This window comes from Echeneis naucrates, chromosome 4, assembly GCF_900963305.1.
Source record: "Echeneis naucrates chromosome 4, fEcheNa1.1, whole genome shotgun sequence".
NCBI lineage: Eukaryota > Metazoa > Chordata > Actinopteri > Carangiformes > Echeneidae > Echeneis > Echeneis naucrates.
In genome coordinates this window covers 22,353,139-22,379,195 of record NC_042514.1, presented here as the reverse complement: position 1 = coordinate 22,379,195, position 26,057 = coordinate 22,353,139, and the positions used below count along the sequence as shown (strand labels likewise).

General features: G+C 43.2%; 1 protein-coding gene across 1 annotated transcript; it reads right to left on the bottom strand.

The window, feature by feature from the left end:
* Positions 1-2,813: 2,813 nt before the first annotated feature.
* igfbp3 (insulin-like growth factor binding protein 3) lies at positions 2,814-19,810 on the bottom strand. The gene is made up of 4 exons (XM_029499528.1): positions 19,344-19,810; positions 15,855-16,105; positions 13,410-13,529; positions 2,814-3,141 (listed from the first exon to the last, which is right to left on the bottom strand). The coding sequence occupies exons 1-4, from the start codon at positions 19,705-19,707 to the stop codon at positions 3,016-3,018; spliced, it is 861 nt and encodes a 286-aa protein (XP_029355388.1). The 5' UTR covers positions 19,708-19,810; the 3' UTR covers positions 2,814-3,015.
* Between the last annotated feature and the right edge of the window lie 6,247 nt (positions 19,811-26,057).

The window sequence follows — 26,057 nt, the reverse complement described above, 5'->3', positions numbered from 1 at the left end:
TAAAGACACACTTACAAACATCAAGGAGGGAATAGCTTAAACATATTTGTATGTATGTTCCTCCCTTAACATCAAGTCTTTGAATCGATGGGATGTAGCACCAACAGGCTGGTTTTTAAGTTGTTGCTGTCTATTAAAGTAAGTTTACAGCCGTTTCTTGTGCTACGGAGCTACAGGGAGAGCATTTTTCTCGGCGCTCTCTCCACTTTTCAAGTCTTTACACAGGATGTGGGAGCGCATCGGCCAGGAAGCTCCTCGGGGAGGGCCACGCCTACTCCTCCAGACCCCCTACCACTTGTGTGAATGCATATTTGGTGCTGTGTCCACCTTGTGGAGATTTGTTGGCATACGATCATACACAGCATTTTTTTCAAAGAAACAAAAACAACAACAACAACAACAATAACAACAACAACAACAAAAAGAAAATAGTTGCATTGAATGGAACATTTCTGAGGGGTGTTCGCTAAATTTACTGTCAGAAGTCCTGGTGTAGCTTAGTTTTTCTTTTCCTCTTGGGTTACTATTGGTTTCTTACAGTATCACACTGTTTCATCTAGCATTACCTCGAAGGAAAGTAATGCGGATGGAGATAGGTCCAATTGTCTTTAACTGCATGCACTGACGAGTAGTGGCACAGCTAAAGTGCTATAAGTGCTTGTGCTTGAAGCATAAGGGTAACTGTCACCTGCGTGAGGAAGAAGACGGTCACACCGGCTCGCCCTGTTTTAACAAGTACACCAGGTTGCACCCCTGACAGGAAGAGGATCAGAGGTGAGCAGGGATTGGCGGGGATAGGGGGCAGGGAGCAGGGCCAGGATTAGGCACAGAGACACAAGGGCAACGTTCTGGATGGGTGGGGTGGGGCGGTTAAACGCATGTAGGACCACAGGACCTCGGCTCTGTGGTGGACAGGGTACACTGGGAAGGTTGGTCAGAGCTACAGCTTGGACACACAGGGGAGGGGGAAGTGGGGCACAGATGAAGAGGCAGGAGGACAGACTTATCCAACCAAACTGTTTCCCAACACTGTAGGGCAGCGTGTGGACACCCCAGAATAATGCAGACACTTGTCTGTCTTCTGAGTCTTAAATACTCTGCTTTTTTTTTTTTTTTGCATAAGATGAAGTTCGCTCGGCTTCACAGGAGTGGAATGGATCCACTTGGCAACTTCGAGACACCAAGTTGTTATTCTTTGCATTATTGTTTCCCTTTGGCAAACACGGGACTGGTTGCATCACAGCTTATTACCTTTTTACAAGGTTAGCAGGTATAAGTGGGTTTCTTGGGACAGGCTAAAAGGACAGTTGACTCTTTTTACAGTGGCAGATGGAGTCAGAGCTCCTATAAATCTCAAAGCCTCCATGTAAGACGCTTTGAGCTGCGATTGAGTGTTTTTAAAAGGTAGCGCTGCAGCCCACAGTCTGCTGTGGTGATCCTGATTTAACAGCACAACAAAAAGGAAGTAAGAAACCTGTTTACAGGATAAAACATTCAAATTAGCACATTGACTGTTGCTGTGCATCCGAGCAGGTGAAATGCATTCATTTGGCGTGAATGGGAAAGCTGATTGTAGCTGTTTCTATTGCCGAGCAAAGCCTATATGACTTGGGGTTTTTTTGTTTGTTTGTTTGTTTTTTTATTTTACTGTAGGGAAAAATTATTTAGTTGACATTGATTTTTGCATCCTGACACTTTCTGTATAAACTGAAGCAATATGCGATTTTAAGTAAGATTTCTTTAATTGTGTCGCCGTGTCCAACTTATTCACACTATCACAGTCTGAAAAGAGGGCAACTCCATTGTTACTCGAAATCAAAAAGTTCAATTTTTAAATAATGGAGCACAACACAAAACCTATTTGAACCAGTAATAAAATCTGAGGTCTCCACAGCAGAGCTACTATAAATACACAAACTCTTAGTCAAACAGTTCACACTTGCTTAGTTTACTTTTGGAGCAGTGGAGCAGCCGTACTTTTGAGAGCTTTGCTGCTGTTTTGATTTTTTTAGTTTTACTGTATTGCATTCAGATATTTTTTTTGTATATCCAAAGCAATTACAGCTGCTGTAGCTAGAGCCACATTCATTTCAAGGCTGCAGTATTTGACACTCAGAAGGCAGATATTCAGTGAGGTATTCCTTATGTTGAGGACCACCGAGAGTGAAGGAGAGACAATCGACGGACAGGTGTTTTTTTTAAGGCACTGTAATTGCACCATGCCCTTCCCAAAAGTGGGAAAATGCTGGACAAAGCATTAAAACCCCCACTGTCCCACAGTCCTTCACTTCAAAATGGACCCAGAGTCAGAGATCCCTGTTTTTTGTTTTTTTTTACCACATTTACTGGGGGTGGGCAGTCTCTAAACTTGGCTTTGTGAAAAACAGCATTAAAACAAATCAACACATCTGAGAAAGAAAGCACCGGCCCGCTCTATGTGTTGTACACATTACAATACATTATGCACATGCTCACACATAAGGACACATGCAGACAGAACTCACACGCACAGACACAGACAGATATGGTGGCGGTGCATTTTTGTTTTGGGTTTGGGTCACAGTCACAATCAAAGTCCTCTTTTAAGTGAGTGGAAAAGTCCCTCCTTCCTCTCTCTCTAAAAGAATAGTGCAGGTGATAGGATTCTCCCTTTCAGCTTTCAGCTTGATTTTTTCTTCTTTTTTTTTAATTAAAGAAAGGATAGAGGTTCCCTCCTAAGCACAGGACAGATAGCTGTGATTGACAGGAGTCTCTGCCGGTTGCTGAGGCTGTGCCCCCCCACCCCTGCCCGACCTCCCCCCGTTCACTCCTGCTCTTTCAGACAGAAATGTGACCCAAAATCAAAGGTCCAGATCTCCTTTAACTGTTCACATAAAACTACATGCATGAGCAAAGAAGGCTCTCTGTCTTCCTTCCTTCCTCCCTTTCTTTCTTTTTCTGCCTTTTTCATTCCCTGCCCTCCCCCTTTTTTATTTGCTGTCTTCCTCTCTGTCCACTTGCCGCCCCTATGTGCTCTCATTTGCTCTCCAGGTTGAAGCACTGTGTCTCGCCGCGCTCCCTGCCATTCAAGCCAGGCAGAGGCTGTCCGTATTTGTCCACGCACCAGCAGTATCCCCGCCTCCTGCCTTTGGATGGACGGCACTGCAAAGAGAGGTGGGAGGAAGAAAAAAGAAAAGAAAAATTAGTGGTGTGCAACGCTACATGTTTGCCGTGCACAAGATGGAAGTGTGCAGCCTCCGGCCACAGGGATTGCACAGACAGGTGGCAGAAGCAAAGCAAGGACAGACACACAAACATCACCTGACTGGCTCTGAACACAGGAAAAAAGGCAGGGAAGTAGCACGGGAAGGGGATGGGGGAGGGGCTTTATCACTTTGAGAGACATTGTGAAAACGGATTAGAATTTCCAAGGTGAGGAACTATTATCCCGACACAGCTTTATCAACACCACCTTCAATGTGCCTTTGTGTATTATAATAACAACGCTCAATCTCTCTGTTGGTTTTTAGATCTCTAGATGCCTGACAGGAGGTTGAGTCATGTCTCAGCAAAACTCTGAAAAGACAAACTTGGAATGCTCCACTGTGTTACTGTGCAGGAACTATCAGAGATAAAGAAGATCAGAGCGGGTAGGGCCTTGTTCAGGCGTCCACATGCAGGCAGAGTTTGTCCCATATACGTGTTCCTGAGCAGTGGGGTTACCTGATTAAAAAAGCTGATAATTTCAATACAGGAGGATTGGAAATGAGAAAGGCCCCAAGCAAACCAGAGTGAAGGAGTGCGAAGGTAAACATGGAGTTGCTAAAATATTTGCCAAGGCCAGATGGATGGCTGCAGGGAAACCAGTGCTGCTATTCTGGGAAGCTGGCAGACACTCAAAATCATCTGGAGCTGATTATGTGCCTGCGCATGCACATAAACACACAATCTTTAAACATTTAGGCGCACGCAAATCGAGCTGCATGTACTGTACGTATGCTTACCCCCCACCTGCTTCCACACAAGTGCTCACACGCATGTACACAGTAATATCAGATGCCCCACAAGGGACTGGGCTTTGTAGAGTGGCAACTTTATGAGCTCCATTTGGGGTTCACATGACAGAGCCCAATCAGTCGGGCCAGGCTAAACTCTGGCTCAAAATAATCCCTGTCCTACCCATGAGGGGTAGCGGTGTTAGATCAGTCATGGGAGCAGTCAGCGCTGGGCGCAGACCTCGATCTAATAGTCCTGAAATGCACAGTGTACATGTGTACAATTAAAGGCTGTCTTTTGAAATCATCACTACAAGTTTAACGTGCCGCCTTCAAATGGTTTGATGTATTATAGACCACTTACTACAAAGCACTAACACGCTATATCACAACTAGCCAATAAATCCATAGTACTGCATTTTATAAATATATCTGGACTTTACTGCCATTTCTGCCTCCATTGGCTTCCACTCTTCTGATATCTAACTCAAACCAGTGATTTTGAATTATTTCTATATATATTTCAGATTTTTGGTAACAATATGAGCACACACTTTGTTAATTAATTTGTAAAGGATATGAAAAAATCAAGTTGTAGACTGTCAACTCTTAGATTATACTGTAGAGTGCAGTTGATGCAGCAAAAACCTTTCCAATAAATGTTAATTGACCTGCATTACTGTGCATTGGCTATATAATGTACACTTGATGTTCAGCCTGACAATTTCTACAGTTCAAGCTAGTTTCTACTGAAGACCAATGGACGGAAGAAAATGGATGGAGAAATGCAGAAAGCTTGCACTGCATGTTGTTTATTCACTTTCTTTGAGTTTGATAAGAGATTGGCTTATTTTACAATAAATCTACTTAATCTTCTTAATAAATCTTCATCGGACTTAGATGCTTAAATGTTGAAACCACAATGTGTGGTTTTAAAGGTCTCGTGCTCTAACAGTTTCTTGAGCTGAACCAGAGACTTTTTACCTCGTTGTTGTTTTGGCAACTTTGCAACTGTAGTTTAGCTGCTGTTCACTCTTGTTTGTTAAGAACTGGCCCCTGTTTGCCAAGATGTAGTAATGTTTAAGCAGCATTTCCCAAACCATATCCAACAAGTGTTATCCTTCATGGTGGCTAATATGAGCAGCTATCCTTTTTGAAGTCACATACTATGTCATTAAGAAATGAAGAAATGCTCCTCTTGCGTGAACGGCATGGGATTCATGGCACTTTTTACCCTCACAGAAGGGCTACAATTTCTATCTTATCAGATGTGATGTAAACACCCTCAAATTAAAGCTGAAATCAGCACTTTAATTTCAAAGTCAATGTTTAATTTAAATTCCTTCATCCAGGAGCGCACAGCCCAAACAACTGCATTGTCTGCGGCTGTGCAGCGTCAGACAGACAGACTTTAGAGTGTGACCAGGTGTCTGTTTCCGGCACAGTCGACATCCACATGCAGCCTGAGTGCATGATCAAAGGCACCTTTATAGAGACGGAGGCCTATTAAAATACCTCGCCGACTACTACTGCAGCAGTCTGGGGGCAAGTATGGAGCCCAACACATCCCGTTCTCACACATTAACATCATTGAAGGATTCTTTTGGATGAACTCAGTTTTCCCTCCTAGCTACATCTCCTCTTCCCTCCTCCATCCTCTGTTCTATCGCTACCTTTTTTTCCTCCATTGGTTCCCCTTATGGTGCCATCATCTGAGTCTGTGACCTGTTTCTATTTTAGCCCTGACCCAGCAGACAAGACTGCATTGAGGAGTTTAACATTGTGTTCCTCTGCTCTGTTGAATGATGATAGAGTCCTGCATGTGTCTTGGTGTGGAAGTATTACGTGTGTGCATGTATGTGTGTGCGTGTGTGCATGCACGAGGGTTGAGAAGCAAATGGAGAGAGGGAAGGGAGAGGAAGAGCAAAATGTGCATGTGTGCATTCCCCTGTTGCTTGGCTACCTTTGAATTTCCGTTCAGTCTCTCTTTCATCTGTGAACTATTAGCAGCCATCTCAAGCAATCCTTTCTTTCCTGCTTCAGTACACACACACACACTGTAGGAAAAGGCCAATGACAGCCAAACTGCCATTGATAACTGGATGTCACTTTACAGCTTCCCAATGAAAATTGGAAGATTTATGTGTCACTAATTTGACACTTTTTGTTTTGGAATGTTCATGTTTTTTCACCTTTTTATACACACTTGTGTCCATTTAAGAGGGTGTGAAGCCCAATAAACTTGGCGCTGATAGATGAAATCGAAAACAAAATCTGCAGATGTTTCCATTCAGTCAGTGTGGGAAAATTCATATGAAATCCCTCAGAACCAACTATAGCAGACAAAATACAACATTTGTCTCCTGATGGGGTACTTTTTTTAATGATCCCAGCGGATGTATTGTTTTTCACTTTATTGGTAACATTGATAAGTGATGATGATAAGTGACACTAGAAATAACTTTTTACTCTCTGAGCTTCTTTGTAGCATCCATGTTGTGACTTTGGATCATCCAAGGAACACATAAATGGAGCATTTCACGAGTTCTAACCCTCTAGTGATCTACCTATTCAGCCATCTAATTCTTGAGATAGAGATACATACATGAGTTTGTGTCATTCTCAAAGCCGACTTCAAACTCTTTGGAGAAACCCTCAAGCTACCATGAAGTGAGTAGTTGATCCTCAAAACATGCTGGAGCATGCTGACTGATCTCAGCATCATGAACCAGGGTCCAAAACCAAGACAGCTTGTGGCCTGAACCTCTGAGCCATGGCACTGGCCCTGCATGATCCACATGGCTGTCACTAAAAAAGCCCATTTCATCCACCCTACACATTCACAATACTACCTTTATGGGGTGTGTGTACATGCGTGTTATGTGTATGAATGCATGCTCTTGTGATGTCTGTCTTTATAGCTAATAGCAGTGCTGCTGGGCTTCACGGACATTAAAAAGAGCCTGGTCTGACCACAAGATAAACACAAGCTCATAAAGTGCAATGTGTGTGTGTGTGTAGAGGGGTGTATGTATATGTATTTGTGTAGAAGAGGGAGCATCTGCGGGTATGTTTGTAAGCACATTGTGAACAGCTGCGGGATATAACTTTTTCTGAAAAAACATAGTTTAATGATGGTTTGAGTGAATTCAGCTCCAGAATCATTTTTGTTTGTTTCAGAAGAATGAAATCTCACAATCAATTAAAGTAGGAGCCTAAATATTGTTTTATAAAGAGCTGAAGGATTGACTGAACCAGATGAAATGCAATGCAAAATATTTTCCAGCTGCACTGAAGAGGTCAGTGTACGGTCCACCTCCAATGAGTGAGTGATTTCAGACACAAATTGTGTACCATATGACGAAGAACAAAATGGATGAAATTGGGCACATTTAGCTGATATGTATTCTTTCTCTAAAACCACCGAATATTCCCATGTGAAAGTTTCGTTCAAAAAATGTGCTATTTTCTGGAACTTTATGATTGTAAATTAAAAAAAACAACTGAAGCTCTTCGTGCAGTCCCCCTAGTGGTTGGGACGCCGGCGTCCCAAACTAATAAACATATGAAAGGCGCGCTTCATGCAGCGACAGTAGACAGGATTTTGTGAAAATTTCAACGCAAACGTTTTAAACACACTTTCAGCTACATGCACAGAAATTTTTACGTTTCTGGGTGCTCCGGTTTTATCATAATTACTGAAATGTGTCTGACAGTCGGAGACGATGGCAAGGCAACAAGCGGCATCACGTCAACAACAAAGGGACTGTAAACATATGTGTACTGTCTTTACTAGTTATTTCACCTCCAAAAAATCGTTTACTGTCACAGAAACAACAACAAAGTGCAGAAATGGAGTTTATTTCCCGATAAAGGTTTCAACAAGCCTGCTCACCAAAAACAAAAAAAGTCGCAATTAGTTTTCTGACTCCGTGAAATACGAACATTCTTCGATCAAACCCTAACTAAAACATAGAATAAAACCACAAGCTTGGCCTCATTTTAAAGCTGAAGATGTGCCCAACAACAATCCGCGGTTCAATGTTATCCATCGTGTCCCGTTAATCGGACATTTTGTCTTTTTTCCCCTCTGGGCGAACGCAAACTTAAAGGTCCGTCAAACTGCGCATCTAATACGCGCAGGCAGTGTCTCCTGTCAGTCAAAGTCACGATGAAAACAATATTTCCCTCCAATAGCAGAGGCCCTGAGGTTTCCGTAGACGTATAACAATCCCTGATTGGGCCGTTCTTCCCCCAAATAAGGGCTGAGTAACGGGACCCGAGCTGCACGGGACAAACAGGCAGTGACGCACTCACGCCGTGACACACCTGGTGACGCACCCGGTGACGAATCGGATGTCCCTTTAACTCGGTGTTTACTCGGATTTTACCGTCGTTTTGTTTCTGTTGTGGAGAAGATTGACTCTTCTTTACACCAAAATGGAGAATATGGCGTTTACACCGACGGAGCTGCTGCAAATGTTGTACAGTAAGGACGAAAAAGGCGGCGACGTCGACGACGGCCGCCTGCAGCCAGCTGGTACCTTTGTTTACTCTCCGCTCCGTGTCAACAAGTAAACAATGGACATTTCGACTAAAAGTGTGTTTTTACTGCCCCAGGTTTTAATGTAATTATGAAATTTATAATAAAAGACAGTGCAGTAAATTTCATAACTTCATTTTTCGAAGGTCTTTGTTTATTTCAGCCATCCCTGATAGTCGTGTGTTTACGTCTGGATAAAGCATAAAGCTTCAAAATAACAACATAAAACAGGCAAAAATAGGTCAAATTCGTGTTTGGATAGGTTTTGGACACCATATATTCAGCCCTATAAATGCAAATTTCAAATGAAATTTTACTATTGTTACTGGTGTTCCTAAAAGCAGACATGTCTGTGATTGGCCCCAAAAAGTTATGAGTTAAAAAAATGTGTATATCAGTGAAATCTTGCAGTGTGAATTTTAGCCAAAATGGACCCTTTTGGATAGGTTTGGCACACTGGAGATCGCCAAGGAGCACTGTTTGGTAAAAACTCTATAGTTCCTCAGTAGTTTTACTTATCAACCTAAAATTTGGTACACTTGTGGACAGGGAGTGTGTGAACCATATATGTAAAATTCAAACTGTTTCATAGTGAAAATTTTGAGATATCACAGTTTTCACAAAAAAATTCTTACCCGTTTCCAAAAAATATAGTTTTTCCAATGGCCCTATCTTTTAGGGAATGACTCAATTCAATATTTCAATGGCTGTAAAGGTACAGATGTCTTCTTTCTTTTAAGCCAACAGCCATTGTTCTGGGATTAGTACATCTGAAGTTATAAAGCTTTATTTGCAGTGATACCAAAACAGGCAAAAATTGCCAAAAAGGGCCTCTGCGTGAAGGGGCTAAAACCAGAGCTTTCCAAACTTGCCAAGTGCTAACATAAAAAAAAACAAAAAAAACTACACCCCAAAATTGTAATACAAACATTGCTTTTCAAATTCAAGTCACTGAAGCAGTTCCAGACTGCCGGAAATCTGTCATTGGGCTTATTTGGAACAGTATAACAGGAGAGAATGTACATTTTTTCAGATAATGGAAAACCAACCACAGCACTCACTTCTGTGTTTTGGCAATGTTTCCAAAAAGGTGTGTGTCTATTTTGTGCTAAACTGCAAACGGTACCAGGCTACTGTGAAGAAATCAATTTGAACCCATGAGAATTTTCAGTATAAAATGTAAGTAGTCAGAAATGGAACCAAATGTTTAAATTGAGCTCAGGAGGTTTTTACTTTGATATCCTTCATCCAAATTGGCTCCACTTGCCACAGCAAGTATCGATGGAATAATCAGCAAATTAAAAACAGGATTCTGCCTAATTTGTGCTCACGAACCAATGTTTTGAAAAAGAAGTTTTTGGTATTGGTGCCAGAACTCTTGCATTCATGATGAAAAATATTACTCTGACCTACATATTATGTAACAGCCATGACCAACAAAAAAAGCAAAGTAAAAACATATTCCCCAGTGAGAAGGAAGAAGGGATGGATTAGAGATCCAGGGAGGGAGCAGAACAAGGGAGTGAGACACAGTGAAAATAGCTGCGTGGGTCCCAGAGTTTGACCAGTTATTATAAAACCATTGTGGTTGTTGTGTACGTTTCCACAGATCCTTCTGAGTCACGCTCAATAAGTCAGCCCTTATGGGCCTGGCACTGTCAGGAGGGAGGGAGGAGGGTACAGAGGCACCTGGCTCACATCTTTAACCCACTGGCTCTTCCTCCTCCTCCTCCTCCTAACACATACACACGAAACTCTGAAAGAGTACTCAGACACTGTCGTCCCATTCACAGCCCTCTGCTGGGTGATTCCTGGCCAAACAAGGAAGGAAAAGCCAAGTGGGCAGGAGGGCAGGATGGTGGAGCTGGTGGACAGGACAAAGGATGGGTAGACAACTGTCGGAAGGGCAGAGAGGGATAGGAATAGGGATAGTGATGGATAGGGGAAATGATGAATAAGAGAGAGAAGTGGGGGAGAAAGAGAAACTTTGGAGGTTTTAATGAGAGGCTCAGTGTTGGGCATGCAGGGCCTGAACTGGGATACAGAGCGAATTCATAAAACAGCTGCTAAAAATAGGCTCCTCCGTAGCCAAGGTAGGACTAATACTGCTCTAATTTCTCCTGCGTGCCTGAAACACTTACAACACTTAACATAGACAAACTCAGTCAGAGTTTTACCCCAAGTTTAATTCATCTTGTTTCAAAATTGCCATTTAAGATTTGCATGGTGTTATCAGATTGAATTCACGTAGATTGCGTTGGATTCATATAGCAAAATGTTCCAGCATCTGTTTGGTCAGTCAGTTCAACGCATGTGCAATAATGGCTGTAAGTTTTCCTCTGCTTCGCAAAGACACTGGCCAAGTGCATGAAGATAAGCAAGTGTGGTAACCTAATGTTTATTTCTCATGCAAAGGGAAAGCTATGGGTATAAAAATATTCCTGATTTGAATCATCTCTTCCCTCTATAAAAGCAAACTGTTGGCTCCGCGTTCCTTTAGATGGTCAACACATGGTATCAATGAATTAGCACATTTTGAGCCAAAATATGGTTAACCACTTGTTTCTGTCATTTGCACTGCTGGAAGCAGCTTGAGGAAAACTGTCACGAGACATAATTGCAAAGAGCTACAGTGTGTGCTGCCATATTTTGACAGTTAAAATTACTGTTTGCTGCATACTGAGCACAGCTTGTGGAGTGGACAGTGAGGAAGCCAATTATGGTAAGGAGTAACTTGGGAAGTTTCTGCTATGGTTTTGATTCTTTGTCTTTGGTTGTGGATACCTGGAGCCATTCTTACCCTTTGTAACCAAGATGAGTCTAATTTGAACTCACAGTTGCATTTTAGAGAGTTTTCTAGGAAGTCTGAAACCTTTTTTGGAATTTGGACCTTCACCTGAATTTAAACGAGCTTTGATCTGCACTGAAGTAACAACATCTGGATTATCAAACACACCTGTACCTGCTGTGGAGGGTTCTGTTCAACCTGAAACACTGCAGCTAAAATGAGATCAGAGATGACAGAGTGAGCAGCAGCCCTGAAAAAAGTTTTAAAAAATCGTAATCATGATCCAAACATCTCACTCAAAGGCTCAACCAGTGAGTGAGATGTCAACCCAAGGATGAGCCGTGACTGATCCCACACTCTTTCTGCAAAGTGTGTTCTGTAACTGGACATGTGAAATTGGGCCCTGGAACAGTGTGATCTCACTGTCAAAATCAGCTTTCAAAAAAAAACTTCTTTTACCTTGTAAATCTGGTGTTAAAAGGGTATCACCCAATGACTACACAAAGTGTTTCTTCATGTGTGAAAATTAATCCATTAATCCTCAAAAGCAATCTTGTCCCCGTTTAGCTTTTATTGACCTTTTGTTTCTGGAAACTCGTGGTTGAAAAAAGCAGGTAGTACCCTGGTAATTCCTGGTACAATCGGGTGGAACAGGTCTGTGTGAAAAATAAAACTAGCAGCTTTAACTAACACCCCTTCCTCACCACATGCTGTAGAATCTACTTGAAGACAGACAGTTTATGCATCACGGGTTATGCCCCCCCTTTTTTTCCCCATTCTCTGCTCAGACTTTCACCCCCCCAGCCCAACTCCTCCCTCCTTCCCCCATGCTTACTCCCCTCTTTTCACAGTATTTTCATACTAGACAGTTCACACAGTCTCCTCTTCGCTATGTTTCCGGTCATAAATCTCTGCAACACGCTGTGAAGACACATCCCTTCAGATGGGTTTAACACAACACTCTGCACCACAGCGGCACTCTGAGAAAGGGGCGACAAGGGCTGGCACACTGCTGCACACACAAACCCACACATAATCAGACACACACTTCCACTAGAACTGATACTTTTCTGGTAGTTATTTGTTGATGAAATCCAGAAAAAGAACAAGGAGGAGCCTGATTTTAATAAAGGTAACAATGAAACCACACTTTGGAGACTTTGGGGAAAGAGTGACGGGATGATTTTATTTTGTGTATGTGTGGGTCTGTTATGGTTCAGGGTTCTGACTCATGGTGCTTGTGGTGTGTTTTGTTTTTTTTGAGTGACTCATGGATTTCTCAGAACAGGCCCTGAGGAATCCCTCCGATAAGGCTCCCAACCTCAGGAAATGGGATGGTGGTATTTATTTGACACGCTGTATTTCTCTCTACTCCACTCCAAACCCATCCATCCAGTAACTTCCTGTTTCGCCCCTCCTTCCCTCAGGTCAGTGCATGTCACCCACCAAACTACTACAACAAATTTCAGCTTCCTCTTTTTTTTTTTTTTTTTTTTTGGTTTTTGTGCCCCCACCCCCCCCCCATCCCCCGTCTTGCAAATGAGCAGGCTATGGGTGGCCTGAGTCGGCTGTACCATGGACAAGAAAAACTAAACCAGTGACAGCATGTTTGTTTTTTTTACCTCACCAACAGCACCCCACACCTACACACCCTCACCAAAACTACCACCATCAAACAAGCGCCATACATACACTCCCTTGCCGCCACATTTACAGTGCCACACACACTCCTAGACCACATTCTTACATCCCTACCCCCCACACTCTCCCACACCACACACCCACAAACACACCTGACCGACTTCATTTCCTGTGAGGCATGAGTCAGATGGCTGCATTGCATTTACAGGAGTAATACATGGTTATTAGCGATTCTGATAATATAGTGTTGATGTGGCTGTCAAGGCAACCTGACCGGCACAAAAAAGGGGACTGTCTGTGTGGGTGGGTGGGATGAGTCTGCAAGGATTCTTTGGAAGTGTTCAGGTATGCGGTGGGTCTACTTGCATCTTCGCTGGTGTGTGTATGTTGAACGTGAATGTGTGCACATTTGTGACAGGAAGACCGTGTGTAAGAGAAAGAAACAGCAGGGAGAACTATTTACCTGTTTTTTCTTGTAGAAGCCCTTTCTGTCACAGTTGGGTATGCGAAAGCCTCTTGGGTTTAGCACGTTGCTGATTTTAAGACTGTTCAAGATGCTCTCCATCTCCCGCCGACACGGCCCCTAGGAACGTGGCAAACACACCCCAAAAACACCAATATTACACAGTCATCACAGTAATGAACAAATGCCAGAAGTCAACAATATTTGAAACAACTCGGGCATGATGTTATGTAAACATCCTGAAACTTGAGTTCGATGTGTGCAATGTTTGTGGAAACTGTGATTTTGACAAGACTTGAAAACGACGTTCCTGTAAATCTGAACAAGCCACTGTTTGGTCCAGATTGAAGAGTTTCAGTCCCAGAATGAGACGTCATCCTTCTGAAAAAAGTGGTGCCTTCTCTTACAAAATGCAAGCGTGTAATTTTAAAAATAACGATGTTGAAATGACAGTAGATAGCCTAAGGGAACCTGTTTGACTTTCTGACCACAAATTGCTCTATAGACCAATGTTTTGATGAGCGATTCCCCATGCTGTGTGTATCTTGTATTTTTCCTGCACGTGTATGAGGCCGCACAAGCATACCACCTACCAAGGTTTGACAGCGATATGCATTTCTGTCAACACAGAGTCAAGGTGGCCAGCTATGTGCTACGGAAGGTTAGTATTCTACTGAGTTTAATTCCAACAAAGTACTTCATCATGTGATTTCACAGATGATTACCCCTTTCATTGGGAGTGCTTTTAGTTGAAGAAAAAAAAAAAAAAACGTGTAAAGGTGCTGAACTGAAATGTGAAACAAGGTCTTCTTACTACAAGTTGCTCATCCTCCGATTTTCTCTACTATCAACTCTAAAAAAAGGGATAAAATGACCCCAAAACATTGAAGACATCCAAAATGAAAAAAGAAATAATATAGCGGGCAGTACTGAAGGGAAGAAGGCCATCAAGCAAATATACACAAGCCTCTGTAAATGTTTTAAGAACTAAAACATATTCAATATGTGTTAACCTTGGAGGACACACATTTGGTATGAAGCAATGAAATAGAAAAAAGATAACAAAGACTAAATGTCCGCCAGATGCCTTTCAGTGGGAATTATTTAATTCAATGGTAGAAATCCATGTGGTTAAATGGTTGATGAAGTTTCCGCAGTGTCTGACTGCGGCCTGATGTCCTTGGAAGATTAATCTACTGAGGCCAATAGTGTATGAAAAAGTGATCAAAGTAACTGCAATGAACACCCAGTCCGGCAGGTGGCGGTAAGATTGAAGCGAAGGCCAAACAACAGTAATTGGCATCTTTTTCAGCATTAATGATACTGACCAAAGTTGAGAGTATGTCTTCAGTCCATCTTCAAGCGAAAATTATTGATTGTGGAAAGAAACAAGGCTCGATGCAATATTGTGAGCGGCTACAGATTAAAAAAGAGTATCAATCAGGACACACTGAGGGAAAAACTGGAGATTTAGAGAACAAAGTTATACCTTCTAATAAATGGGAAGTCATCATTTACAAGTCATATATCAGATGAGCAGTCCACTGCTGTGAAAAAAATGTTTCTCAAACAGGGAAATAATTAATTTTTTGACTCATCAGCACCATTACAGTATCAGAATGTATATGCAAATTTAACTGCTGTGGTAGCGCAGCCCTGGAGACAGTGGTCAAGAAGGCTCAGGGCTCTGAGTTTGTTTACTTTCTGAAATTCTTCCGCAAGACTGCAACAGAATATCCTTTTTGTCTTAAAATTACGATGTAGTCTATTTCCCTAATATTATGACTCTGCTGTTGTAAAATTCGATTTCTCTCTAGTCTCAAAAATAAAAAATAAAATTTTTCCACAAAGTGGCTGTTTGGGATCGGATGACATGGCGGGTGGAAAAAAAAAAAAAAACACGCTCTAGTTACTCAACCAATACAAATGTTCAGCACTGCAGGGCTGGCCCATAAAGTTCATGGACCATTGAAAGGCCACTCTGCCTTTTTTGCCCCAGTTCCTCCAAGCGGACCAAGCAGGGTTCCTCAAAAGGTTCCCGGTTGCTTCTCTTCCTGCAGTCGGAAAGTGGCTCAAGTGAGTCTCCGTTCTTCATTAATGAATTGTTTTTAAATTTGGAATCAGATTAGTTTTGTAGGTGAACATTATTCACTGAATTCAGTAGTAAGTTAGCCAACACTTGAGCTAGCTACAGAGCTTGAATGCTAACTAAGTAGAACGAGAGCCAACAAGCTAACAATTTATAATCACTCATAACTGTTTTTTGATTGACAGCTGGTCAGGTATTTTCTTTTATGGGTTTATATTTAATTTGTGAGGGATCATGTATATTACTGACCCTAATTTGATGTTTTCCACCATCTAATGTTTCTATAAATGTCTGCCACTGCTGTTCAAGGCTACATGTGTAATTAGAAATTTCATGGGCTTTTGGGTGTGACTTACATACTCATTCTCCCTCTTGGTCTCCAGGGAGAAGTTGTGGATGTCCATATTGGCTCCCCCTGACACCGACTCAATCTTGTAGCTTTGCGTCTTCCTGTTCTGATCCTTCTGGATCAGTTTGTTGTGTAGTGTGGGCTTGGTGTCCATCGATCCCTGACTGTGCCCACCCTTCACTGTTGCCACACCAGGCCCCATCGTCATCGTCTGGGTCGCATTGGCACAACCTTCTTCAACCTGGTTCCCAACATTTTCTGTGTAGGTAAAAGTAAAAGCATTCACAGTTTTCAAATGGCACTGACTGACAGATGCTGAAGTCAGTGGGTTTTAACTTTGGTGAAATTACATGAGGACATTTACTAGCTGATTTTGTACCATTGTGCCAATTATAGATGTGAACACAATTAGAAACACACATACAGATTTGTGAAACGTGTGATTTCACAACTTCTGCATTGAAATGCATCAAACTATTTAACAACTGGATCATATTTAGGGACTGTTAAAATAAAGTCTTATGTGTTCGTAATGCCGAAGAAGCAGTGGAATCACAGTTTTGTTTTTTTTTTTATTAAGTACAGGCCTCACAAATCTGAAACTGCCCTTGGTGTCTAACCCTAAATCTAATGCAGGTTTGTGAATTGTAAATGTAGTTGTTGGTTTTGATGCAGAAAAGGAAATGCACAAATACTAAACTTTTTTTTTTTTTGTTTGTTTTCTTTTTCTTTTGAACAGCCTGAAGGCTTTCCTTACAAGATGAGCTATATGTGGTGCAACACTAGAGATTCATCTGGGAAGTATCATCATTTGTTTTTCCCTCAACTTTCCACTTAAGGTCTGAAACGGAAGCTACAAATCAGCATCACAGAGTTGTTTTTAGTTTGCAGATCTTGTAAATACCATGATACAAAATGATGAATGTCTGCTGCTCGTGTAGTTAATCCTGCACAGTTTTAGACTGCCTAAAAGAGAACTGTTTAAAACAGACGAAATAAAGTTAACTCATTGCCTTGAGGGTTGTTTGGAGATAGAATTGAAGCCAAGTAATAAACAGAAACATGACAGTTTCATATCCACAAATTCACAAAGAGTTACAAAGAGGAGCTGAGTCCAAACAAGGTTTTTAAGGATGTTGTGAGGCAGAAAATGTGGTGCATGTGTTTACGTGTGTGGGGCAGGGAATGGAGGATTGGGGATAAAATAAGAGGATGTGAGGACAGTAAGCAGTACAGTGGGAGATAAGGGAACAGATATATCAATAGCCCCAGGCAAAAATTCCTGTCAAATCAGGGACTATCTGTCTGAGAGGAAGAGAGGAGGGGGCTTCTAACACTCCTCCATATAGGAGCAGTCCAAAGTACCCACCATGTACCAGCTGGTCTGCCACACCACCACAAGGCCACAGTCAAAGACGCTAACTGATGTCCCATAAGAGGCAAGGGGATGATGGGAACACACATGCAGTGGCTCATACACACCCAAACACAGTTTTAAATTGTTAACTCAAAGCAGATTTAGTGTTGGAAAGCTGCGGTGAGGGTGGCGGGCGAGCATGTAGGGGTGTAACTCATGCGGGCAGGCGGGCTGGCAGCCCACCCTTTTTGTGTGACCACCTGATCAATTAGTGATGTGGTGGGGCTCCACAGTCTCCCAGGCTTGCCAGAACTTAAAATAATAACAAGGATGTCAACAACAAAGTCATAGGAGGGGGCAGATGCTCCTTAAATGGTTTTTGGAACTCTTGAAAAATGTCGATAGCTAAGACAAAAAAAAAAAAAAAAAAAAACTTTAAGCCCTGTTTAAAAATCCTGCACGCACTATTTTTTTTTTTGTCCATATCAATTTTATAGAACCTTTCTAGGCATTCTGGTGTGTTTTAGATACAAACGCATTGGAGAGAACACATGGCAGAATTTGTCTGTATAATGGCACAAGGTAAAACAGCAGAAACTGCAGTGATGAGACCTTGTTAATGTCTGGGAGGAGAGGCTACGCTGGAGTTGGGGACTGCTGACTGTGCAATCATACAGTCTGATTAACAGGAGTGCCTGGGATGATTTCCCTTTTTTTTTTAAACATCTCTTGTAGTGTGAACACCGTGCATGAGCATGCATTGATATGCATGCTCATTCTGTGCTTTCATGCAAGAAATAAAGTTTTATGTCTCTCAAGGCTTTAAAAGGAGAGAGACACATATGACATGACTGGGAGGTGAAGCGAGAAATATTGAGACTAAAAGACAAGAAATTAAAACGTAGGACAAGTTAAACAGTTCGTGTAAGTTTGTGATGGTGTGTGAGTGTGCGTACACATGTTGCCGGAACCATGCATGTGTGCATTTATGCATTATAATATGACTGCTGAGTGCTTGCACACCACACAACACTGTGGCCAAACCAAATAGCCAGGAAGAAGAAAACACACAGAGAGGTTCCTGGAGACTTGACGTCAGCAAAACACACAGTTGTGTATTCATACCAAGGTGGCATGTGTGCCATCTCACCATTGTGAGCAACAGGCATCCATTCATATGAGACACCGTACACACCAGGTCTCTCATTATTATTGTGGCATGCACAGAGGAAAATATGCTCTGATTAAACATGGGCCCCCGAGTGTGTGTTGTAAGTCCTTCTTGGTTGCTTATGGAGAACGACTCCCATCTCTCTCTTCCCTTCTCTCCTTCCCTTTACCACACAGCTGAGATGTTGTGGCCCACATGGAGCGGGAAAGATGCAGCACATATTTTCATGCTGCGCACCAAAATCCATGAGCTTTACTTGAAGGAAAATGAGGACATTACAGAGGACAAGGACCTGGTATACGCTCAGCCTCAGCTAAATACTGTATACTTACAGTATGTATGTGGCATTCCTTAAGTATTGGTTTGCCCAGGCCAGGAGTGTGTGTGTGTCTGTGTGTGTGTGTGTTTGTGTGTGCTTGTGGGTGTGTGCTAAGGAGAGAAAGAGAAGAAGCAGTGTTGCCCTTTCTTAAAAGAGTCTGCACATCCCAAAGCACAATCTTTTGATTTTCTTTTGCATCGGGCACACAGACACCATCATGAGAAAGAATGTGACCGTCCAAGCTCATGGCTGCTGTTAGAATCTACAACTTTCAGGAGCCTCTGTGATTCAGTTTTAACGCCAAACATCACATCAGTGTGCAATGTCAACCCTCCCCTCAAAACAAACAAACAAAAAAGCAAAAACCAAAGCCGGTATTGGTGTTTTAGACTGAACGAGGCAGCAAAAAACGCAATTCACGCATTTTTCTTTGTAGATTAGTCACCTTTCATCTCATCCACTATCAGTTCACCGCACTGACCGGGAACTCCCCAGAGCTGCTCAGAAAAGAGCGCCACCTCATGCGCGCCTGTCAAATTCACCAAATAACACACACACGCACACACACACACACACACACACACACACACACACACACACAGGCAACAATAATCAACAAAACTCGTAGACACAATTAAGCCCTTTCTACCTTGTTTAGGAGTCGATATGAGGATGCTGTTGACTCTTTTGGACGGAGCGCTGGAGCACACTCCCCGTCCCTCCAGCAGGGCTTGCAGGGGTCGGTTCTCCTCCGGCTGGTGCTGGCAGGTCAAACCGGAGCCGCAGCGCGCGGTGTACACTCCACACGGCTCTCCTTCGCCGAGGGCGCACGTCATGCAGCAGCCGCAGCCGGGCTCCCTCACCCGCTCCGCGCAGTCCTTCGGCAGCGGTTTGCATTGCAGGAGCGCCCCGGTGTCGCACGGCTCGCACCGGACCACCGGCCCCACGGTGCCCACCAGCCGGGTAACCATAGCCAGCGCGGCGGCGAAACAAAGCACGCACAGACCGGACATTCTGCCGATTAAGCTGGTCACAAAGGGACAGTGTGTGAGTTGTCGCGTAGGCTTAAGGGGACTCTCTGTGACACAGCGAGCCGGCTAGCTTTCTCCATCTGTATTTTCTTTTACGCGAACCTCTGGGTTTATATAGGCGGAAAAAAGAGCCAACAAGTCACACCCCTCCGTATGAATAATGTAAACGGAGAGCCCCGATATGAGGAACCGCTATATCCAGTCTGATGACAGAGCTGCTCCCACACGCAACTCTTTCAATTACTTGTCATAATTTACAAAGGACTCCTTCCTTTGCTGCGCTTTTTATGCTCAGCCTGCTCCGGAGGGGGCGGGGGTGGGGGGTGGGGGGGATGTTTGTTTCCATGTGGAAACTAGCCACAAGACAGGGAAGTTATGTGAGCTGCAGATGGCACGTAGTTGGAAGGTGAAGGTGTGGGCGGTATACCTCTTCACTGATCACTCAACAGGAGTCTTTTTAACGTTACAGAGAAGATGCACGTGCACAGGGAGAGAAAGAAGGTGTCTTCTACTGACTGTTCCCAAACCTCTGGATGTTTCCACACCACTGGCCACATCCCCTGCTGGCACCAGTGGTATGTGAGTGGATGCCATTGGTAGTACCCCCCCTCTGGGCAGGTGTGTAGGTGGCCTCCATCTTAACCTACTAAAACAATAATTTCTTCTGGCATGTAACCTCTTTTTGAGACCACGTGCCCGGAGGAGGATGCATTTATTTACTGTTCTGGGTTGTAGGACCTTTGGTGTGAGAGAGCACATCAGTCAAAAGAGCAGCCGCAGCAACAACTCAGCACCAGCAGACCAGACTGCATATCTGACCCCTTTTGCCCAAATACTCTCTGCTCACCTTTCACATACCCCCTGATCTGGCACTTTGAGATGCCTCCACAACCCCCTTGTTCCTAGACACACACAGACCTCCACGAGTCACTGCACCTTCTCTCCTGCACGCCCACCCAGGCTTGACCCCACAGGATTTGAAATTATTAGAAAGAAAATGTTCAGATTCTGCAGGCTCAGCATTGCGCCCCCCTGCCCCCTGTCCAGCATATCCTCCGGTTCTGCAATAACAAATGAGAGAGGGGGGTGCACACTGAGAAAATAAAGCAATCAGTATTGGCCATTGTGTGATTTCCACCAGAGAAGCAGAAAAGGTGTTGAGACTGCATTATGAAAAACAAGCAGAGGCTAAGGAAATACCCCCAGAGTAGCAAGGAACTGTCTACGGCCAAGATTAGTTTCTTATTACTTGACATTTTTTCTCTTTCTGCATTTTTTTTTTAGGAGTAAAAAAATACTCAACATCTGACCTTTGGTTTGTTTATTGCCTGCCAGTCTGTCAGTCCAGGGTGTGATTTACCTAAAACACCTCTTGCAGTCTAAACTAATTCAAACTACTACCACCTTTGCAAGAATACAGTACACTCCTGGTTTATTTTGTCATACTATAAAGGTGGATGGGTTCATTCTGATGTGCCGTTATTGTTCCCTTGGCTTTAGATAGCTGCTGAACCAGTCCTCAGACATCACATAAACAAGCGGGTACAGCATTCTCAAATTGGATGACTTTTTTTTCTCTTGATTAGACATTATAGATATTGTATTGGACAGTTTGGGTATGATGAAAACATAAAATATCATTGGATAACCACTGGCCCAAGCTTTTGCACATCTCATTTCCAAAAACCATGCTTTCAACCAATCTTTGCATTCTCAACAAGCTGTGATAAGAGATATTTCTTGTCTCTCTTATTGATCTTGGCTTCATTTTGCATCTGCATTCATAACGATTTATTGAAAGCAAAAAGGTGACACTGCTAAGTAAATAATGGCATAATGCACTTCAAATTTGAGGGTCGACAGGGACGAAAGGATCTGGACTGGTTAATTTTTTACCTTCTTCTTCAAGCTATTGGAGCAGTAAATGTCCTTGTTGTCCGCATTCGCTGTCTCCATTCAAATTGAAGTCATACCATCGGGACAGTCCAAGCTGGCCCACCACATACTGAATTGTGTATCAACTGGTACGAGAGCAGGTATTTTACACACAATGCACAATGTATCACGTTGCCAGCACTGCTGTTTCTTTATTATTGTCACCTGACCAGCTGCTAAGTGCAATGCAATCTGCTACAGCTGGTCTCCAGTATGATCGAATTGTGTCTTGTTTTGATGTTTTTCAGCCTCTCATCAATTCAGGTTGAAGTTTGAAAGTCATATTTGTTGAATCAGTCATTTTACTGACTGACAGTGTTACAGTAACTAGGGGTCAGTTTACCTATATTTTTTCAGCTGTTGTTGAACTGTATTTGAATAGCCATAACCCCTCCCAAATGAGGGAAAACAGATAAATATCTGTGTCAGTAAAATCGAATTCAGTAAATGCAGCAGAAAATATAAGCGTTGCCTTTATAACATTTGTGACTTTTATGGCACAAATTGGGCTGCTGTAACAGAATGCAATCCCCCTTTTCTGCAGATAATCCAGCAGTTTTTATTGTAACTTGTTAAATGCGACACATGCTTTTAAAACCGTCAGTCTTTATTGATTGCTGAACTGGTGGCTACTCTACAGCAATGAACTCTTCCTGTTATATCTGTTTTCAATAAATCAATGGAATGAACATGGCCTGACTTTTCTCTGTCACTGTGTGCATGACATGTTTCGAAAAACCTGGAAGCAAGAAGAGAGACAACAAGAGGAATGTGTGGAACTAAAAAAGCTTGCAGGGTCCAAAAATATTGACTAGCTGCTGATTTTTAATCAAGGCAGCTGCATGAGCAGCAACTGAAAGGCAGAGGGGTTAACGTTTGAGCATGTGTTGTGAAGTCTTGTGGCGAAGTGTGCGCCATTTGTTTGGGCTGGAGTTAGATATGCCTGGCAGCTCCCTGCAGGAGGTGTGGGTCCAGCCTAGCAGAGGCTCACTCTATTTAGTCAAACAGGCAGTGTGGCATCTTGGATTGAACGCATGCCTGGAGCCAGGTACAACTTTCTTAGCAGCACATCGAGGAAAGATCACAGTTATGTGCTCACAGTCTCCGGCTGTTGTTAGGTCAGCAGTCCTCCCAGGGCCAACCAGGCGGGGGAGGCTGTTATGAGAAGGGGATACAAGGCTAGACAATCTTGCCTGGTGCTCTCAGGTTGACCAACTCAAGTGACACTTTCCTGAGTGTGGGCCAATTCCAGGCTACTAAGAGGATCAGTTTCCCCTTCCTGTCCTGACACACATACCCAACTAGCGCCACTCAGATGTCTTCAGACTCGCTGCTCACCAGGCACAGCCACTTCAAACGCTGACCCATGCTTTCTAAAAGCAATTTGTCCCGTAGCATGGATGGGATCAGGGGGTGTTTCACTGGAAGGACAAAGTCCTCACTAAGAGGATTGAGATCTTAAACATGACTCTCACAGAGTCTAACTATGACCACAGGTAGGCAGCAGGCGAAGTCCAGAAGCACAAGACTTCTGAATATCTGAAAACAGATGTAAAGACAGTAGTATAGGAAGTATTTTTGAGAGAAGGCATAGGGAAATCTTTTGGGGGAAATGCAGACTGGAGGAAAGCCTGACAGTAGTGGAGACAGAAACAGAGAGGAGTCTAATCTTGGATCTTGGAGTGGCAAGGCCAACATGTCACGTATAGTGATGTCACCTCCGGAGAGATCCAAGTCAATAGATCCAATTTCCAATAATCTGTATCTGTATATAGGGCGGCATGGTGATGCAGTGTTGAGTGCTGTTGCCTCACAGAAGGGTCTGTGTTTGATTCCTGGGCCAGAGGCCTTTCTGTGTGGAGTTGTCTTTATTTCAGCCCTGTGATACACTCACTTGAACTCACTTCTGTTTGGCTGAAAAACAGTTCTGGATGTCTCAGTACAGATGTGTTTTGCCATTTGGGTGAAATTCCTATTTAAACGTTAATACAGGGAGAGGATGAAAAGCATTTGTGGATTCGGAAGCAAAAGATGAATACTAAAAAAGTAATTTCCTCTTTCTCACTGATAAAGAAACAGACGCTGGCACTGCAGGACACTGCCAGAAAGGTCAAAGTACAACCCATCACATATGACAGTAACACCCCCAACCACTGTATATCTGGACACATGTTGGAGCCTGACTTGATGCTGAGCAGGTGTGTGCCAGAATGGACTTAAAGGCAACATGTTCTGCACACCAGCTGCAGAGTGGCTTCGACTGAACCCTGCGGCCTGCTAAACGTGCGCTTGACAGTGTTTGGATTGCGGGTGAGTGATTAGGTCATGATGTACAGCCGTTTCACCACAAGGCATTTTAGCCACTGCATTTAGGTGGCTCACAGCTGCTATGCGTGGCACCTAGTCATGATCTAATGGATGGCCTCCATGAGGAAGGGCTGATAGGCTGTGTGGGAAAATTTGGGTGTGGCCTCTGCTGTCGAAATTAAGAAGATAACGTATCACGCCCCCTCTCTGCAACCCACTCTGCACACAATTTTTTTCACTGTGAGATTACAGTTGTATGATTCAGCCACATAAGAGGAGATTATCTGTTGTCAGTTGTCCATCAGTAAACAAATTCTGAAACTCAGTAGAGTGCACCTCCATAGTCAAACAAATGAGGATTAATCACATCCACACCAGAGATTAAAGATCTCCCCCAAAGGCCCATGTCAAACAACATAGAGAAAAAAATTTTATCAATCAAAATTAGCACTCCAAAGTTTAATGACTTCCTCCCTAACCCTAACCCTAACCCTAACCCTAACCCTAACCACAAAACATCCTTCCACCAAGCTCAGTGCAAATAGCTTTGGTGCCTTTTGAAGCCAAACAACAAACAGATCAACTCACTATTTGTGAGACACACAGTCAAGGTCATGGCATCAAAACATGTCAAAGACACCTTTCAACCCAAACCTGTAGCAAAAATGCTAAAGTCAGTGTGTCAGTTGCAGCTTAGCCAGCCTGGTTTGGTCACATAAATGGTGTTTCGCTGTATTTTGGTTGGATGTAGTTTACATATGGTTGGAACATGCTGCTTGTTTTTGAGCATATTCAACAAACTAAGCCCGAAATAAATGGGGGCTTTACATGTAGTCATATTTTGAGTTGGAAACTGGACAAAGGATTTGATAATACTGCTGGTGTGCTTTTAGAATTTCCAGTAGATATTTTGATGTTGTTGGGGTTTTTTTTGTTTGTTTTTTTTTTTATTTTAACTATGAAACTCCAATTAGCTGCTTTCTCCTCTATGAACAGCCATCTGTAAACTCTGCAAGTCTTATTTTTTAATTTCTTGAAATTATGTTTCATCTTCTACTGCTTATCTGTTTCTGGGTCACGGGGGTTGCTGGAGCCAATCCCGTTGGGCAAGGGCAGGGTTCACCCTGGACAGGTCATCAGTCCATCACAGGGCCAACACCCAGAGACAGACAGAGATGAGCAACTACCCATGCTCATACCTGCGGGCAATCATGGAGAGACTCCACAAAGAAAGGGCCCAGGCTCAGGAACCGAACCCATGATCCGCTAACCTCTTTGCCACCGTGCTGCCTTCCTCACGTCAGTGGTCAGTAAAGGCGACATGGAGATCCACAGAGTGTTTAAGTGAGTGAGTAGAGAGAGTGAGGTTATATGGGGGGAGAAATGAATGCCCCCCCACCCAAGCTTATCGCGGAGAGACTGTGTGAGGTGGTGGTGGTGGCATAACGGTGGTCGGGGTGTGTGTGTGTGTGTTTGGGGGGGGCTATAAAAGGTTGATAGAGTAAATAAACTGAGCTCCTCTGACAGCAGTGGCAGTGGAAAAAGAGAGAAGAATGGAAATGTAATCTCACTCTAGCTTTTAAATCTGTCTCGCCTGCGAGACCTTGAGAACAACACGTTTCCCATCAAACAGCAGATTAATCTTGTGTAACTCATGCGTGGTCACATCCTGGTCCTCTCACAGTGCTGGGAAGGAGGATGTGTGGGAGGGGTGACAGGGGTAGACAGGGAGGAAGGGCTCAACGTGCACATCATATCATCTCACTTGAGGGCCAGACAGAGAAAGAGAGAGAGGAATAATAAAGACGCCACAAATTAAAGCAATATCAGCATCTGGGACAGTGTCTCTGAAAGGCTGGTTTTTCCAAGCCACCTGGTCTGCATTACAGGCTGCAAATCTGCTGACAGCTCAGTCTGGTGGCTTATGTTCATGTCCATTGATGAACAAACCTTGTGAGATGAAAATGCAAAGCTAAAAAGATTTCAATATAATAAACTTTAGTCCTGGACTTTTAAGACTTTTAAGCATACTTCATACAAAGACACGATGGGGAAACTTTAAAACAATATAATTGGTGGCTTTACAAAAA

Coding starts and splice junctions, on each gene's coding strand:
- igfbp3 (XM_029499528.1), bottom strand. CDS start 19,707: ATGTCCGGTCTGTGCGTGCTTTGTTTCGCCGCCGCGCTGGCTATGGTT. Junction 16,106..19,343: donor CATATCGACTCCTAAACAAG/GTAGAAAGGGCT, acceptor TTACCTACACAG/AAAATGTTGGGAACCAGGTT. Junction 13,530..15,854: donor CCAAGAGGGAGAATGAGTAT/GTAAGTCACACC, acceptor CCACGTTCCTAG/GGGCCGTGTCGGCGGGAGAT.